This window comes from Populus euphratica, unplaced genomic scaffold, assembly GCF_000495115.2.
Source record: "Populus euphratica unplaced genomic scaffold, PopEup_1.0 scaffold152.1, whole genome shotgun sequence".
Classification (NCBI taxonomy): domain Eukaryota; kingdom Viridiplantae; phylum Streptophyta; class Magnoliopsida; order Malpighiales; family Salicaceae; genus Populus; species Populus euphratica.
In genome coordinates, this window is record NW_011500040.1 from 43,564 (window position 1) to 62,215 (window position 18,652).

Below are 18,652 nucleotides of genomic sequence, written 5' to 3' on the forward strand. Positions count from 1 at the left end.
ATCCTCTTAATTAAACTGATACTTATTTGCTCGGGGGTTAAGGGCTGCCTCTTAGGGAATTTCAATGTCGTGCCGTATTTATTTTATAGCAAATTAACTTAGTTCCATGCCTGGAACCCAAAAACTGTTAATGCTGCTGACGTTAAATCGCTTGTCCACCAATGATCACAGTCACTGATGGTGTGTTTGGCATACATTTTTAAGAGTGATGCACTCCATAAATATGGACTACAAATTTAAATTGATGGTTTTTATGTGGTGCATCGCTAGGTGGTGCTGATAGCCGCTAAGAAAAATACAAAGATTTGTTTTTAACAAAGAAAATTATATTATTACACGATTCAATTCATAATGATATATATATCTTGATGAATAGTAAAAACATAAACAGTTAAACACTAATTTCTCTATAATTATCCCACATTTGTTTTAGATTTAATTATTATCATAAACAGTTTTGATTTTTACATTTTTTTTTATATAACTAAAGATATTCAGATTAATTTACATACTCGTCAACTAATCTATGAAGCTATGAGGTGAGGTTAGAAGTACGACCATATGCACTCTGCACCCATAAGATCTCACATTTGCAATGTATGGCTTGAAATGAAGCATGCGCGAGTCATCATTATCACAAACCAGAAAATCAGGCGCATGAGGGCAGGCTGATGCTGAGCTTTCTCTAGAAGTCACAACAATTCTGCCGGTCTTCTTTAGTTATAGAACAAGCTCCCCTTCTAGGCTGAAGAAGGGTCTTGCGTTTCGTGAGTGCTCACCCAATGAGACATGGCGTGATTGGATATGATGACTACTTCCAATAGAATTCTTTCGTCCAGGTATTAATTATTTTCCTAACAAGGAAAAGAAAATCAAAGGATTCTTTAAGTGTTGTAATCAGCCCAATGGGTCATTCTTTCTTGTCAAGTTCGATGTCCTTTGCGGTGAAAACTTCAAGAGTTGCATTATTATATATAAACTGGCGATTAAGATTTTACTGCCCATAGTAAATTGCGATTTGAAGTAAGGTTTCTGTCCTTTGTGGTGTCATCGAGATTCAAACCACCGAAATTATTATATTGTTTATTACAATCCTTAATTATTTGCATTATATAATAATTATCAAATCAACTCACGTTTACCGGTTAAGAGATCAAATTTCAGGTTATATGGAAGGACGCTAGTTAATTCAAATTAATTTTAAAAAATTAAAAAAAAATATTTATAATTATAATATTTAATATAAAAAATTTAAAAAACAATTCATGCAAATATAAATTATAAATATTGTAAATAATAAAGTTTAAAAGATTATATCAAAAAAAATATTTAAACTAAAAATATTTTTTATTTCACATTAAAAAAACATATTTTTTTTTATAAACATAATATATATATATATGTTAAAAAAATTTAAATTTCATATTAAAAAAATAAAAATATTATATTATTTATATAGTAAACTTTGAAATGAGTTAATAACTTCTGAAAAATATAGAAAAGAGAGGTTTTTAGCTAGGAAAAAAATACATTTAAAAAAAATAGGTCTATATTTTGTTTTATTAGGTCATCAAGATTTCAAATTGACTCAGCAGGTTAAATAATTTTTTTTAGGCTAATTATGGATCAAGTTTTTGAATAAAACAGACCTTACCAACACTTAGGTCATCTAAGTCTTAGGTTAACTTCTTGGGTTTGGGTCTAATAATTATGCATTATATTTATTTAATTCTATTTTTTAATATCACATGTAAATAATATTTTTTTTTAATATAAAAAATTCATAAACTTTTCAAAGATTAATTTCTTACGATAATTTTATCATATTATAAATGATGATTTTTTAATTATATAGTACTTGTAGAAGTTATTTTTTAAATATTTTTATGATATTTTGATGTTTTATAAGAAAACATGTGGAACTCATATGTTATTTAATAAAAAAAATTAATAAAATGTAATGGAAGGATTATCAATCAAATTATCTTGTTGTTGAAAGAACAAGAAGAAGAATTAATGAATTAAAACCATCAATGATTTAAGAGATGTTTGTCAATGGAGAGTCTTGAAAATTATTCTTTTTGGTGTCAATTCAAAATATTGAACATTAAAACGTTAAATATGTATCACTCTCATTGCAAGCGTTACCAATCCAGTGGTGGAGCTATAATGAGAGTTAAGGTTGCCCTTAATTTTTTTAAAAATATTTTTTATATTAAAATTTTAATATAATAATTTAACAAGTTTTTCTTTTTCTTTTTTTTTTGAATTATTGTTCATATCTCCTTTTTCTTCTACAATTTTTTTTTAAATTCTAAACTATTAATTAATTAAGTAATCTTTTATACTTTATGCATGATATTTTAAGTTTCCTTCATTTTTTTTTATTTATTTCATTGTTTAATTTTAGTTTTATTTTTTAATAAGATGATAACTAATGGATTTGCTAAATTAATATGTGTATGTATAATATTATTTATATATAAATATGAATTGAAATAAGTTTTGATAAATTAATATGAATTTTGATATGAATTTTATATGAAAAATGATGGTAATCAATGTACTAGTGATTAAAAATGAAGGACTGGATAACTAAAAAAATTAGGGATATAATAAAAAAAATATATTAATATTTATATTTAACCCACTTGTGTAAAATAAATTAATAAACAATTGTTGCCAATAATTTTACTAGTCCCTAAAAGATTTAAAAATAGATGAATGAAAGTTTCATTATATATATTGAGAAAGAATATTTTTAATGAAATTAATCAGGAAGTCATTATTAAGCAATTTTAAAATATGAAAACTTGAAAAAAATAATTATAATATAAGTTTTTTCATTTTAAAAATATTCTTAAATTAATTTTGTATGACATGAGTTGATACATGCATTTTAAATTGATTTTTCTATATATAATCCATGTTTATATAATATATAATATCAAATATTTATAATTTATCCTTTTATTTAAAATTTTCTAGCTCCGACACTGTACTAATCCAATCCAACCGAGGGCTACGAAGCATTCTATTTTTAGAACTAGAGGGGAGAAGATCAAATGATCATAACACGAAATCAAAGGCAAAGCAAATCAAGCAAGTAGTTCTGGAGCAAAAAAAAAAATCAAGCAATTTACAGGGCTAAGAACCATTCTAGTTGTAGAATATTGAAACAAATATTAAATTATAGGTTTTTTGTAATCAATTATTTATTATAATTGAATTTAATTATTATATTAGTTGAAAATAATTAAGAGGCTTAACCTATTAGTTAGCCAATCTTATATATATAGATATATAGAGCAATATACAATAATAACAATGGATGTTACCACACAAGAATATAACTACAATATTTTATATATAGGTATATTCTATAATAATATTTAATTTGAATTTAATTGATTAATAACTTGTTAGTGTTGAAAACTAAACACACAATTATTTTAATCTCTTATGTGTTTATTAATTGATTCCCCACACTTACAATTATAATTATGAATATAATGGTTGTCCTCAAAAGGCCCTCCTTTGTCATCAAGTTTTTTCCAAAGGATTTTCCTCTCTTTTAATATTCTCACCATCTAAATACACTAAAATAACTTGTATAACACCATTTTTGCGCCATGTTCAAAATTTAGTATCATAGAAAAACAATATCACAACTAATAATAATTATTTTTATTAGAATTATAGAATTTATAACCTTTTGAGTAATCACTAATACCAAGAAAAATAATTTTTTTAATCTCTTGTTATCAAGCTTTTTCTCTTTTAATATGGAAAATAGGCATATGCAATGCATCAAAATGATCCACCATTAATTTTTATCCACTCCAAGCTTCCCTTAATAACTTATTTTAAATGATAACTTCTATTCAAAATATGAATCTTCAATTTACTATTTAGGTAAAAACTCTTACCACTCCTTATTAAAAGACTTCGTTAACTTATCTTTAATGGTGCGATGTTTTCTTTCATAAATTTCATTTTGTTGAAGCATTTAAGTTGCAGTAAGTTGCTTCTTAATTCCAAATATCTTATAAAACCTTGCAAATTCATTTGAGATATAATACTCTCCACCATGATCTGTTTAAATAACTTTTATTAGTTGGTTAGCTTCATTTTCAATAAGTGATTTATACTTATTAAAGGCTTCAAAAGCTTAAGATTTTTTTTGTTAAATGTAAACCCAATTTTCTAACTATAATCATTAATAAAAATGATTATATATCTTTTATGTCCATTAAAAAATAGAGTTATTGGTCCATAAATATCTGAATGAACAAACTCTAATGGCCTCCTTACTCTTTATGATTTCTTTTGTTAAAAGATTTTGGTATTTCTTGTTTACAACTCATTCTTCATAAACTTAAGAAGAAGTTGTAATTTGTGAAAAATCTATCATTTTATTCTTTTGATGTAGAATTTTCAGTACATGAAAATTTAGATGATTATGACAAAAATGCCATAATCATGCTTCCTCTTTCAATATTATCAAAAAACATGAATGAAAATATTTTAATATACGGAGGAAACAATTAATTCATCATTATGTTAACTTTAAAAATTAAGCCAATTTATTGTTTTTAATTCTACATACTCTATTTTTTATATAAACTACATACCTTTTTTTATTAAAAAAATTGACCAATGCTGAAGAATTGTTTTTTCATTCTAGAACAAAGAAAACATTGAAGATGGTATGGATAGTATTCTTTATGGTTTGAATTATTGTCATTCCTTTTCTCATGATCGGAACTTTAGACTTGCCATCAAACTTGATAAAATCTTTATAAGATTTAAATAAATACGAGAAGATTGATTTATCTCTACTCATGTGATTGTTACACCTAGTGTTTATATACTATAAATTTTGGTGATTTTTTTCATTCATATTATAAACCATTAATAAAGACATTTCATATTTATTCTTAATAAAATTAGATTTTTTATCATTATTCTTATTTAAATTAGTTTGACATTTAGATTTGTAATATTGATTAGTACTTAAAAATGCATTTTTATCATGGTTTTATATCATCATTTTGCACTTGAAGTATCAATAACTCCTTAACTAAAATATGTTTTATAATAATGTATCTAATAAGATAAGATACCTATAATTTGTGGTAAATATCTATTTTTAATGCAGGTCTATCACATAAATGAAAGGATTGATTGATGACTTGAAGAACTTAAATTGCAAGGATAAAGAGATGGCCAAACTTAGAAAAGAGATGTCGGTGCAATCCAAACCGGAACACTGTTCGGTAATTGGGTCATATCTAGAGCTATATATCTCAGATTTAGGTCAAATTTATATGGATGGAAAGGTAAGACATAGGCCTACAACTTTCATATGGAGCCCAAGATCTAAAAAGGCCATTATCAAGTCCAAATTGTAGCAACAACAAAGAAGCCCGAATCTGTCTTCCAGCCCGAGCACTGTTCGGTATTTTGGCCATATCTGGAGTTCTAGAAGTCCAAATGAGCTGAAATTTTTACACAAGAAAGCTGAGACAATTGCCTACAACTTTCATGTTTACAACTGGCTCCAATTTTGACGTTATCAATGACGTTTTGGGCAGACAAGAGAAGATAAGGATTGTCACCAAGTCAAAAGTTGGTCACCCACTTATCAATTAGTCATCAAATCAATAGTTCCCAATTTTGGCCTATAAAAGGAGGCATTTGCCATGCATTTAGGCATCTTGGTGTTCAGATCAAGATCATGCTCTTCCTTTCTCTCTTTGTATTTTTTATGCTTTGTTTTCATTAATATTAAGTTTATGCCTTTCATTTCCTTTCCTTTACTTAGTTAACTTTTATGTTCTTATTTTGTTTATCTATTTTGCTTTCTTTCATTATGTCTAGCTAAGTTAATTATGTCAAGGTGAAAAGGTTACACTAATGGTGTAAGAATAAGTATAATGTAAACTTAATATGGACTTTAATGTTTGATACTAACATGTTTTATATTTGCTATCTTGTTCACTCTTTAATACTTTGCTTGTTAAATGACTAATCTTGATTTATGTTGTATAACACTTGGTACAACAAATGCTTGGCACTTTCATAGCCCATAATGTATGGTATAACCGACACCTGAGCTATGAAAGGAACTTGATTTGTTGTTAACATAAGTTATAATCATGAATGCTTGACGAGATTTACAAGTATTAGCATTAATTGAATAAGATGACTAATGTAATCATGTTAACAATATATAATCTGATTGGAACCTCCTTTGTGTGTGGTTTCCAATTCAATAATAAGAGTTTATACTATACTCTATACCTATAACACCTTCTATTTATCTACTGGCTTTGACTTTTAAAAAAAATGAATAATTATTTTCATGTCATGTTCCTTTTATTTGAGAATTAGAAGACTGATTATCTTTAAAGTTTTGATGTGAAAATATGCGATTATTAATGTTTGTGTTCCTTCCTCTTTCACGACTATCTTTTTATGAGGTAGAAAATGATTATTATATGAAACTTTTAAATCTTGCTTCTTTTTTTCTTGTTGATTTAACTTTTGCTCATCAATTAGCATGTAAATTCACAATCCATCAATGCAGAGTTCATCAATATCTCTAGATTTATATATTGAACATATAATAAAATTGAATTTAGCATCAATGAAAGAAGAATTTTTTTCAAGAATGGTGATATCCTCCATTTTATCTCCATTGATTTGCATATGTTAATGATTTCAGTTGATGATTGCCATCATTCATTAAAAATTATATGTAACTTACTTTCCCATATTCATCCTAAGAAATTTGAATTGTGTTTAAAATACTTGATGATGATACCTCTTCGCTCTAATTGTTTCTTGGAACTTCTTTTCTAATGAATCCTAAGTATTCTTTGAAGTATCCTTGTAAATAATGGTTTCTAAAATTGATCGATCAAATAATTGAAAAAGATAATTGTTTGCATTAAAATCTTTTAATCATTTTCTTTTTATCATTGTTTGGATATCCATTATTAATGGTTCGGATAACAGTTCAATTATTTTTTGAAAAACTATTTGCCAATAATCCTTTGATTTTAAATATGTATTGGATAATAAATACTCCACTTGTGTAGTATATTGTTGCTTTTAGACTAAGAATTATGAATTTTTTAAAATAATGTTTAATTTATAAACATAGCATAATCTCTTCATGTAAAAAGCAAAAAGTATTAATTATTCACTTTATAAGACTGATATAATTTGATTCATAATTATAAGTAAATTTTATACCATTTTCCATGTTAATCTTATCTATGTTATGCTTACAACTATTGATAATTGATTATATTTGTCTCCAAAGAGAAAGGTACAAAAAAAATATTAATAGTGTTTAGAGCCCTTATGGATAGAGGTGGATCTACAACATAAACTTTGGGTATCATGACATCCTTAAACATTAAAAAAAAATTTGAGATACATATATTATTTGGTTTAGTTTTTAAACTTTTACAATTATAATTAGTTGTTAAATAAACTCTTTTAACTTAAACAAAATCAAATAGCTTATAGGCAACATAACCCAATACAAAGACTTTAGATCCAAAAACATTGTTAAATCAATGAATATAATTAGTCCAATCATTTAGTTTAGAATATAAAGACAAAAATAAAAAAGATACTCTCTTATTATCTTAACAAATATTACTCCTAGTAAAATTTCTCTCTCACGACAACAACTTGAAGGGTTGTTAAGTGTTGTGATTTATACTTCCTCAATTGCTTTAATTTGTTTTTTGGTACCAAAAAAGAAAAGATATAGTCATCATTTTCTTATTAGATACAAAAGCAAATAAGATTTTAAGGTAATTTTAATTTTTGGTGTTTGAAATCTTATATTTTCCTTTTCCTTTTAGGGTTTTGATGGGTTTTTATTAATTATATAAAAATGTTTTTTTGTAGGGATTTAATTACTTGAATGCTTAATAATACCAATTAGATAGACAATTAGTACGGATTCAATGTATTAGTTTTATTTTGATTTTGATTAATCTATAATATTAATTGTTGAACTAATATAATGTGGATCAACTTACGAATATCAATAAAGATCCATTACATGTTTTAAATGGGCTATTTACAAAGTTCAAAATGAAGACATTAGAAGAAGTATTAAATGGACTAGTCTTGTAAGTTTCAGCCACGGAAAAAATTACAGACACATTGGAGCATCAAAAGGATGCCTTAATGCATTTAATTCATATGCAAGATGGGCCCTATCTAACCTTATTTTGGCCATGAACTTGCAATAACTAGGCTGCTAACTTTGTATTAGTTTTGGTCAGTTTTTTTTTGTTGTTGTTTCTATGTACTTTATGGATTCTATACTAACTGTGGATTTTATATTATCTATGAGAACACTAATTATTTCTTTTATATACTAGGATGTCATATTTAATTTATTTCCGTGTGAGGTGAGGAGAATACATGACAAAAACAAAAAACAAAGAATCCATGCTTAAAAGGGAAACAAAGTTGTGACAAAGTTTCCTAGATTTGCAAGGAGAATATTTCAACAACTTTAGTTGTTTTTCCTAGTAATGGAAGTACAATTAATTGGCGACAAAGAAGAACAATAAAAGCAAAAACAATTTCCTTTCAAAAGGAGAATAAATACAATGTTATAATTAAAATACTTTTCTATCTTATAAATTATTAGGGTGACAACTTCTCCTTTGATTTTTAGGATTATTAAGCAACATTGTAGATTATAAATGAGCTTTATTTTAGAATTGTATTGTTTTCTTTTATTGTAGATTATAAATGAGCTTTCTTTTAGAATTGTATTGTTTTCTTTTCTTCTTCTTTTCTCACGATAGCATATGAAATTAACTTATAAGTTTTATTTTTATTATTTCAGTTATATCTAAGACTTGTTTGGGCTTAATTAATATTTGATTTTCAGCTAAGATCCAAGGCCTGTTTGGATTGATTTTTTGGGCCAATAAATATATGTTTTAGGTCAATTTAGTTCACAAGGGTAGTTTATTAAGGTTATTTTTTTTAGAGCGATTCTTGTATTTTTTTTTTAAAGAACTAAACTTACTTAAAAAAGATTAATTAGCTTTGTGGCATCATTCAATTTAATTTCAATAATGCTGGTATCTTGGGACAAGTTTTTATTGTGTCATACTTGTATCAGACATATTTCAATCTTGATTATGGGCTGCGTGACCACATGATCATGAGATTCCCATTAAATGACATCAAAGCTAGGCTCTAAAATCAGGTCATATCCTTATAAAAATTTTGTTTTCTTAATGTTCCTTAAGTTTTAGTATGTATCATCAATTATCTTCTTCTCTTTGTGTTTTTCGCAGCTTATTAAAATAAAGTGTTATTTTATTTTAATACTATCTCTAAATATATTAGTAGGATAAATAAAAGTATAAGAAAAGAAGATTAGACATTATTTAAAGTTTGTTTTAGATTTGCCATGGAAACATAAATCATAGAGAACCCTAAGAAAATCATCTCAGAATCAATTTAAATCTTATATATTGTTTATTAGGGGTAAAATCACATTGTATATCAAATTTGAGCTTATTTTAACATTGTTTGTTTAAGGTTTCAATTCAGGGTTCAATCTGGTCGTAACTGATCATACTTATTTAAGGTTCAATCTGGTCGTAACTGATCATACTTGGATTTTTTATATCTAGACATAAAAGAGCAATCTATAAATTGAGGTATTTTTTTTTTATATAAAAGGGTGTTACATATTAAATCTAAGGTCATTGTGATATCATTAGGTCTGATTTTCAATTCTGGTGTTTAAAATTGTGTAATAGGTTAGATTTGTGTCAAGTACCAAAATACATTCTCTACATTTTTTTTAACAAATTAGTTTGTTTCTATTATATTTGGTTTAATTATAAGTCAAATAAGCATTTTTAATAATTTTTGCTTCTTTTTCATTTCGAGTCTTCAATTCGTCCACAATTCTTATGAATTTGCATTACTACTCGTGAACTTAATTTATTTTGCTAGTTTTTAGTATATTTATTGATTGTTAAGTCTAACTTTACAATTAGATTGTGTTTTGAAATCTATTAACTTTGATTTGTTGATTTTCAATCCCGAAAGAACTAAAAGAAAACAATTTGAGAGGTAAAAGGTGTAATGAACATATTATAATGAAAAGCCTTGATTTATATGAAATATAAGGGTTGTTAGGATATACCTTGTGCTGCTAATCTATTTTTATACATTTAATTATGTTTGAAAATAACTAGTTCATAACACCAAATATTGAAGAAAACCAAATGCGAGCTTTTGGCCAATAACTTGAACTTTTGGCTAGGTTGACCAAGGAGATGAAATATGATATAGATTTATTAAAGCAACAAGTTAGTGGGGTTGATCATCAAGGAAATACTATCTAAAAGGTTGTACAAAATGTTAACACTGACATTGATGAGTTAGTTGATGATCATACAAAGGTGGGTGATGATGAATATGACTTTACATCCATGGGCCAAAGAAACAAATTTCGATCAAATAGAGCAAGAAGGAATGAGAGTTTTGCCTAAGTGGAGTTTTCAGCCAAAGAAAGAGTTCCTGAGATTTCATACATCATAATGATTTAAATAGAGAGGTGGTTATTATCAGGTTAAAAATACATGCTTTTTAAGGGAATAATAATCTGGAGGCATATCTAGAGTGTGAAAAAAAATTTGATTGGATTTTGATTGTCATCATTACATAGAACATAAAAAGGTAAAACTTATTGCCATTGAGTTTACAAATTATGCGCTAATATGGTGGATTAGCTTGTTTTGAGCATAAGAAGGAATGATGAAAAACCTATTAAGTTATAGGATGATATAAAAGCTATAATGAAAAACTATTTATTTCTAACTTTTATTACAAAGAGCTTTTTTAGAAATTACATAGTTTACACTAGGGTTTGAAAAGTGTGGAAGATTACCACAAAGAGATTGAGATTGCAATGATTATAAATAATGAGGTTGAAGATAGGAAAGCTTCTATAACTAGGTTTTTTAATTAGTTGAATAAAGAGATAGCTAATGTTGTTAAGTTACAACACTAGGTTGAGTTAAAAGACACAGTTCATATGATTACGAAGGTAGAGAGACAACTAAGAAGGAAAGGACATGTTCGACTATAATTCAATTTAGGTTTTTCATCATTATAAAAGATGAATTGAAGGAAAGAGGAAGCTTCCCAACCAAAACCTTCTGTCCTTTCCAAAGTCGAACCACTCAAAGCTAAGGTTAAGGTTTTTATGGGTTTCAAAGGTAAATTTGACACTCAACCTAAACATACTCATGATGTTAAATGTTTCAGATGTCACTAGCTTGGATATAAGATATCTTTAATTTATAGTAAATGCTTGATTTTAAATGTAGGTTTGCAAAATAGACATATTTTATAATTTAAAAGATTGATTGATGTGTTTAGTTATTAAATTTAGAATTTATGTGAAGAGATAAAAAGATGGCTAGGCTCTGAGAAGAAATTCTAGTTAAGTTGGTTCTATGAAAACTAAAACACCATTTGGTTTTTAGGTTATAACTGAAGTTATTAACCTTGAACTCTGGTATGGTTTGGCTTATATAGGCATAAGACATTTATAAAGAGGCTAACAATCAATACTGTCATTTTTAAGTTCAAATATTAGAAAGAAAAAAAAAGTTTAAATTTATCCTATACCCTAGACATTGTTTGGTATTTAACCTATATCTGAAGTTTTAGAAGCTCAAATACAATCATTCTTTATAGATCAGAAAGAAGAGACAAATATCTGCAACTTTATAAGGACCATCTGTTTAGATTATGATGTTATCAATAATGTTTTGTCCATGCACCAAATCAATACTTAACCATCAAATTAATACTTAGCCACCATATTAATAATTCTAAATTTAGCCTATAAAATGAGACATTGTCTATACATTTAGACATCTTAATTTTCAGATCAAGATCTATACTCATGCTTTCTTTATTTGCATTTTTGTAATATTCAAGTTTTATTTCATTTTATATTCTCATTAATGTCTTGTTTATTCTTATCATTTTTGTTTTATTATACTAAGTTAATTTATATCATAACTATATTATTATTTTGTTTATTTATGTTTTTATTCTTAATTATGCTTAATTAAGTTTATTTTTTTCTAAGGTGAAAAGGTTACATTAATGGTGTAATAATAAATATACTACAAACTTAACACGGACTTTAATGTTTAAATTCAAGAAAGTTTGTTATTAACATGTGTTATAATTATTATCTTAAGCATTTTTAATACTCTTCATGTTAAATGGTGAGTCTGGATTCATGGTGTACAATTCTTGGAATAATAAAACTTGATTCTTTCATAATCTATTAAGGAGAATCGACACTTATGCTATGAAAATATCTTGATTTGTTGTTGACTAGCACCGTGAATACTTGACAATATTTATAAGTGTTGGTGTTACTTAAATAAGATAATTAAAGATAATTAATATGATCACGTTAATAACTTAAGTTGAGTTATTAATAATAAATTATTAGAACCTTTTTTTAGTGTGGTTTCTAATTGAGTAATAGAAAGAGAATAAACTATACTTATTTAAAATACCATTAGTAGATCTTATGTCCTTAATAATTACTTTATTTATGTTAAATCTTTACATTAGTATCATATATTTTAGATTTCTTTAACTTTATTTCTATTATTATTTGTGATTTGATATCTTTAACCTCCTTGTGGATTGAACTTGATTTTGTTAGGTTATTTATTACTTTGAGACTCCTACACTATGGATTGAACTTGATTTTGTTAGATTATTTATTACTTTGAGATTCCTACACTTTGAAGAAGACATTAATTATTTGATTATGTTACTCACTAATACGTTAAATTTATAATATGTCTTCACATATCTTTTATCAACACTTCATGAACTCCTTTTTTCAATTTTGTAGTTTTTCTCTATATGTATTTTATTATCAGCTCATAAATGTTTCTTTCTTGATAGGGAAACTCCATATCCTCTTTTGCCTAAATATGTTATTTTTTGTTACCAACACAAACACAAACAATACAAGAAAAACATAAAATTCTCAAAACAAAGGATTATATAGAAACTCTTATTTGAAATTTTATTACCAAATATTTTATTTTCAAGTACTGTGCCTCACTAAGAGTTTTACAACTTCTTAAACAAGACAAAAAAAATAACACAAACAAACTAAAAAACATGAAAATAATAAAAGAAATAATAAAAGTCTTAAACAAACTAAGAAATTTGAAAATAAAGAAAAAACAATAAAAATAAATCCTAAACAAGTAAAAATTATTAAATATAATATTTAATTTTTTAAAGTAAATAAAAATAAATAAATAAACAAATGTTTTTTTTTAAATCTTTCTACAATATACCAGTCATTGACATGATCTATGCTCTCATATTTTAGGTCATCTAATTAGAGGTTGTTTAACATTTATACACGAATTTGACATGAAAAAAAATATTAAATTAATATTTTTAGTATTTTTTAATATTTTTGATATGATAATGTTAAAAATTTTAAAAAATATAAAAAATAATATTTTAATATATTATCAAATAAAAAATACTTTTAAAAAATATCACAAAAAATCCTTGAATAGTTTCATCCTTGCTTTATGAAGCCATTCACATCAAACCGATTAGCCCTAGATTTCTCAACTCTATATTAAGTAAAGCTGAGAACATCAATTAATATTATTGACATCCAATCGAGTTAAAAGCACTATGAAGTTTTTTTTTTTCTCATGGACCTGAAAAAAGTAAATTGGGATGGTTTCAGAAACCAATAAAATTATATATATATATATTGAAAAGAAAAAAGAAATGACAAGCAACATTTTTCAAGTCATGTAAAAGATGGGGGGTACGGGTGAGGGAAATTTCCGAAGTAACGTCCGCTTGCTGTTTTTTTGCATTGCATGGTCATACTTGATCCTTTCCCATCTTGCCCCTGGGAATTTTGTGCGTTTGCTCCTATGAATAACAAGTAACGAATCTAACCATTAAAAAGAATCTAACCAACAACCTCTCTCTACTCTCTACTCTTCGATCCTTATCTCTACCACCCCCTCATTATTGCTCCAAAGAAACCTTTGACCTTCCTCACGTGATATCCTCTGAACTAATCATACCGTCCGATCACTGATTCACCGCCTGTCCAACATCATCACAGTCACAGCTATATCAACGGTGCAAATAATGGCCCCAGGAACGCCGCAAACAAAAAATTAAAAAACAAAAATATCCAATCGTCCGAATCATGGACCCCGATTTTAACACCTCCCTGATAGCCATGTCAACGGTGGCGATAAGTCCTGGAAGGCTAGCACATCATCACCGTCCAAACTAAATCCTCGCCATTACCCGCATGGGCCCACCCTTTTTTAATCTTCTTTAACAAAATCGCCACATCAGCGCTGTAAGGATCAAGGGGTATCATAGTACCAATGGAGCCGCGAAACATGGAAAAACATGTACTTTTTAAAGAAAATAAGAAAAAGTGAGATGGCACGTGCCGGCCTTCCACGGTAAAGAATTAAAGGAGCCGATTTTCCATCCGACGAACACATCATACCTTCCCGTCAAAACCGGGACCCCCTTTCGAGTCAATCCAGCGGCTAAAACCCAACTCCATATTTCACCGTTGGATCCCACATCTAACGATCCATATTAAATTAAGTCCCCTCCCTCTCCCATTACACCATAAATACCCGGTCCAAAATCCTTACAAAATCTCGTCTTTTAAATCCAACGAAATCCACTCGCTCCCTCTTTCTTCCACTCTGAAAACTAGACGCCTTGCTGTTCTTTTCTGTACAATTTTTTTCTTCTTGTGTGTGCTTAGCGTGCGCTCTCTGATACTGCTTAACGTGCGCTGCCTGAGATATGTCGCCGGCGGCGAAAATTACAACGTTAAAAAGAATATCGCGTTACAGGACGGCCCAGTAAGAAAGTCATCGGACGGGGGGGATTAGTGGGTTGGATCGGATCTCCGAACAATAAAATGGACGCTCAAAAAAGCAGCCAAACAAAGCTGACAAGAACTCAATCTTCACTCCTCCGTTCATCTCCCACCATCCGATCATCCATTCACAGCTTAACTTCTGTAGCCGAAGAGGACGTTATCAAAACCCAGCAGCAACAACACCAAAAACTAGAAGATGGTTTAGATGAACAGAAAAAAGTAAAGCTGCATCGGTCTGGTTCAACCCCAAGAAGAACCGGTTCAACCCGGTTCACACCAGTACTCACTTTGGTTTCGCTCGTTTTTTTCACTCTCTTTTTTCTTTCTTTCCTTTTCTTCTTCTACTTGAGAAGAGAAGAAGTATCCACATCAGAGAATCTTTTATTGGCTTTGATTTTCATTGCCGTAACGCTGTTCTTTGCAAGCAAGAACAAGAACTTAATCAACCAGAATGTGATAGTTTTCAAGCAATTATGGGAACAGAGCACAAAAAGATTCAATTTTTCTACTTCAAGAACCAAATCAAAGCAAGTCCAATGGTTTATTGGAGACCCAAATGTTAGCAACAATAGCAAAGGCAAGAAATTAGAGAAGAGGATTATAAGAGAAGGAGTAGAGTTTTATAGCAATGGCGATTTTTACGAAGGAGAGTTTCACAAAGGGAGGTGTAATGGGAGTGGGGTTTATAATTTCTTTGTGAATGGGAGATATGAAGGTGATTGGATTGATGGAAGATATGATGGATATGGAATGGAGAGCTGGGCTAGAGGGAGTAGATATAGAGGGCAATATAGACAGGGTTTAAGGCATGGTTATGGAGTTTATAGGTTTTACACAGGGGATTCTTACGCTGGGGAATGGTTTAACGGGCAGAGTCATGGTGTTGGAGTGCAGACTTGTGCAGATGGGAGTTGCTATGTTGGTGAATTCAAGTGTGCCGTCAAACATGGCCTTGGTGTTTACCATTTCAGGTGATTTTTTTCTTCTTGAATTCAAATTTATTTATTTGAATTTTATTATAGGTTGTTGTATCTTGGGGTTATTGTTTTAGAAATCCTCTTGCAATTAGGATTTTTCCTTTTGTTTTCGGGGTTCACCATTGTACGAATTATTTTTTCTTAGTTGTTTTCGGGGTTCACCATTGTATTTTCTGAGTTCCAATTCAGCTTTTTAGTGTGAAGTTGGGTTTCTGGGATTTGAAACGATGGTTGAAAGATGGAATCTTCGGTCATTTTTCAGGTGGATTCTTGAATTGAACTATAGTTTCTGTTTTTCTCCCCTAATTTTGTGGCTGTGTTTTGACTTTTCTCATTTGGTTTAACTTTTCTAAGCGTGTGATGTTCAATTATCATGGGGATTCCTTTTTAGATCTGTTCATGATTTGATAAAACAGTAGAAATTTGGTGTGTGAAGTAAATGTGTGATATATTTAGCATTTCATTTATGATTATTTTGACTTGTATCTCTGTAACTGATAATGATTAACAGCAAAGCAAGCTGATTATTGTTTGTGATCAGTTATATTTACGGATTAAAGTCGATTTGAAATGGTTGTTCCCAATTTAATTTTTCTAATGGATTTATTGTTCCAGCTGGTTTGTGCTTTTGTGTTTCTTACATTCTACGCTTCAGAGCAACTTTATGTTGTTCTTTTATTGGATTACACAGTCGGAGTTCAATATTGACGAAGAAATTGATTGTGTTGCAGGAATGGAGACAGATATGCTGGGGAATACTTTGGAGACAAAATGCACGGCTTCGGTGTTTATCACTTCGCCAATGGCCACTGCTATGAGGGATCATGGCATGAAGGACGGAAGCAAGGCTATGGCATGTATACTTTTCGCAGTGGCGACGCGAGATGTGGGGAATGGAATGGCGGTACCCTCAAAGCCCCTTCACCGTTTTTATCTGATGCAGTCCTAAGAGCTGTTCAGGTATTTTATATAGACCCTAATCTTCCATATTGATATGGTTCATGAGAGAGTTTTCACCCTTCTCACACTTTTGCTTGTTTATTGCTTCAAATTGCAGGCTGCCAGAAAAACAGCAGAAAATGCCATTCACATGCGCAGGGTGGATGAACAAGTGAACAAGGCAGTTCACGCTGCAAATAGGGCGGCAACTGCTGCTAGAGTTGCTGCTGTCAAAGCTGTTCGAAACCGGATAGATGGCAAATTTTGCGAGACTAATGTTCGGGTTAATTAACTTTTGTCGAGAGTGTAAATTTAGTAATTTTATGCACTTGAAGATGTGTCACCCTGCTGAGCAGAAGCTCATCGGAGGTTGAGAAGAGCGTTTGAGCCTTCTTTTATCACACCGCAACTTGTACATACTCCATGTATATCAATTGAATTAAGATCTACTTCCAAGGGTTTTTTTCCTCGTCTCTTGTTATAGGAACTTTATTTTGGAATCTGTGTCCTGTCAGTTCCTTATATATATATATATAATCCAATAAATGGAATTCAACTCATTTGCCTCTATTCATGAAAAGGTTAATATTAACAGTCCTAAAGTTTTACGATAACAGTAGTTTGGGATTGTTCTACAATGATGTGGTACTGTAATAATGAGATCGTATGGTGGATCCCAACTAGGGCTAGGGCAATTTTATTATCTCATTGTTAACGTCCGATGAACAACAACAATCGCAGGATGGAGTTGGAGCTGGCGCCATAACACCTTGCCTAATTTATTTCAGTTCCACACCTTGCCTACTCTGACAACTTTGTCATTGATTTAAGATTTGTTTGGAATTTCGGGTAATAATGTAAAATATTTTTTTATTTAAAAATATATTAAAATGATTTTTTTTATAAAAATTTTTTATTTAAAAAAAATTATTTTTGAATTAACATATCCAATATGAAAACATAAAAAATAAATTATTTAAAAATTAACATATTCAATCTGAAAACATAAAAAATAAATTATTTAAAAATATAAAATTTTTAGCAATGTATTATATACTGTATTTTTAAACACTCTTGAAAAAAACCCTATTCACCACTCATTTAACCCGCGCCCCAAATCTCCTACAAATAGAAGAATTCCAGATTGCTTAGACCAAATGCCTTATATTGGAGGGCATTTATTTTTATAATGAACTTAAGCAATATTTTCTCCATTTCTTCATTCTTTGTCGCTGAAAACATGAAATGAAGAGGAGAAAAGAACTCTATTGCCACGCATACTGCATTGGACTTTACTACCATAAGTAACTTCGGTTCAACTATTTTGACTGGAATTTGCCTCGCACCAACATACTATGTGATTGGTTAGTGATGATGTTACAAATTTTTGTTTGCTCAAGGATGAAGTTATTTGGTATTTACATGGTGACTTATCACATATTTATATCAATATTTTTTTATTTGTAGCCCAGGAAATATATAATTGATTGTAAAAGTCATAGTATCTACAAAATAGTTTTTTTTTAATAGGGTTTAAATATCCTTTGATAATCAAATTTATATCTTTTAAATGAAGGGTTGTAATTAATGAAACAAAAATTTTTAAATTTCAAGAAAAAAATATTTGTTTTTATTTTCGTATAATGAATACTTTAAGAGTTAAGGTATGAATGTTTGAAGAGTAAAAAAAATATTAACTTTTTACTTTGATAGTTCGGTA

General features: G+C 28.7%; 1 protein-coding gene across 1 annotated transcript; it reads left to right on the plus strand.

The window, feature by feature from the left end:
* The first annotated feature begins 14,773 nt into the window (after positions 1–14,773).
* On the plus strand, positions 14,774–17,405 carry LOC105107215 (phosphatidylinositol 4-phosphate 5-kinase 9-like). The gene is made up of 3 exons (XM_011001055.1): positions 14,774–15,987; positions 16,725–16,953; positions 17,051–17,405. The coding sequence occupies exons 1-3, from the start codon at positions 15,056–15,058 to the stop codon at positions 17,222–17,224; spliced, it is 1,335 nt and encodes a 444-aa protein (XP_010999357.1). The 5' UTR covers positions 14,774–15,055; the 3' UTR covers positions 17,225–17,405.
* The last annotated feature ends 1,247 nt before the right edge of the window (positions 17,406–18,652 follow it).

What these genes read in the sequence shown, in the direction of transcription:
- LOC105107215 (XM_011001055.1), top strand. Translation starts at nt 15,056, where the DNA reads ATGGACGCTCAAAAAAGCAGCCAAACAAAGCTGACAAGAACTCAATCT. An exon ending in CTTGGTGTTTACCATTTCAG is followed by an intron (nt 15,988 to 16,724) that starts GTGATTTTTTTC and finishes ATTGTGTTGCAG; the next exon opens with GAATGGAGACAGATATGCTG. An exon ending in CAGTCCTAAGAGCTGTTCAG is followed by an intron (nt 16,954 to 17,050) that starts GTATTTTATATA and finishes TTCAAATTGCAG; the next exon opens with GCTGCCAGAAAAACAGCAGA.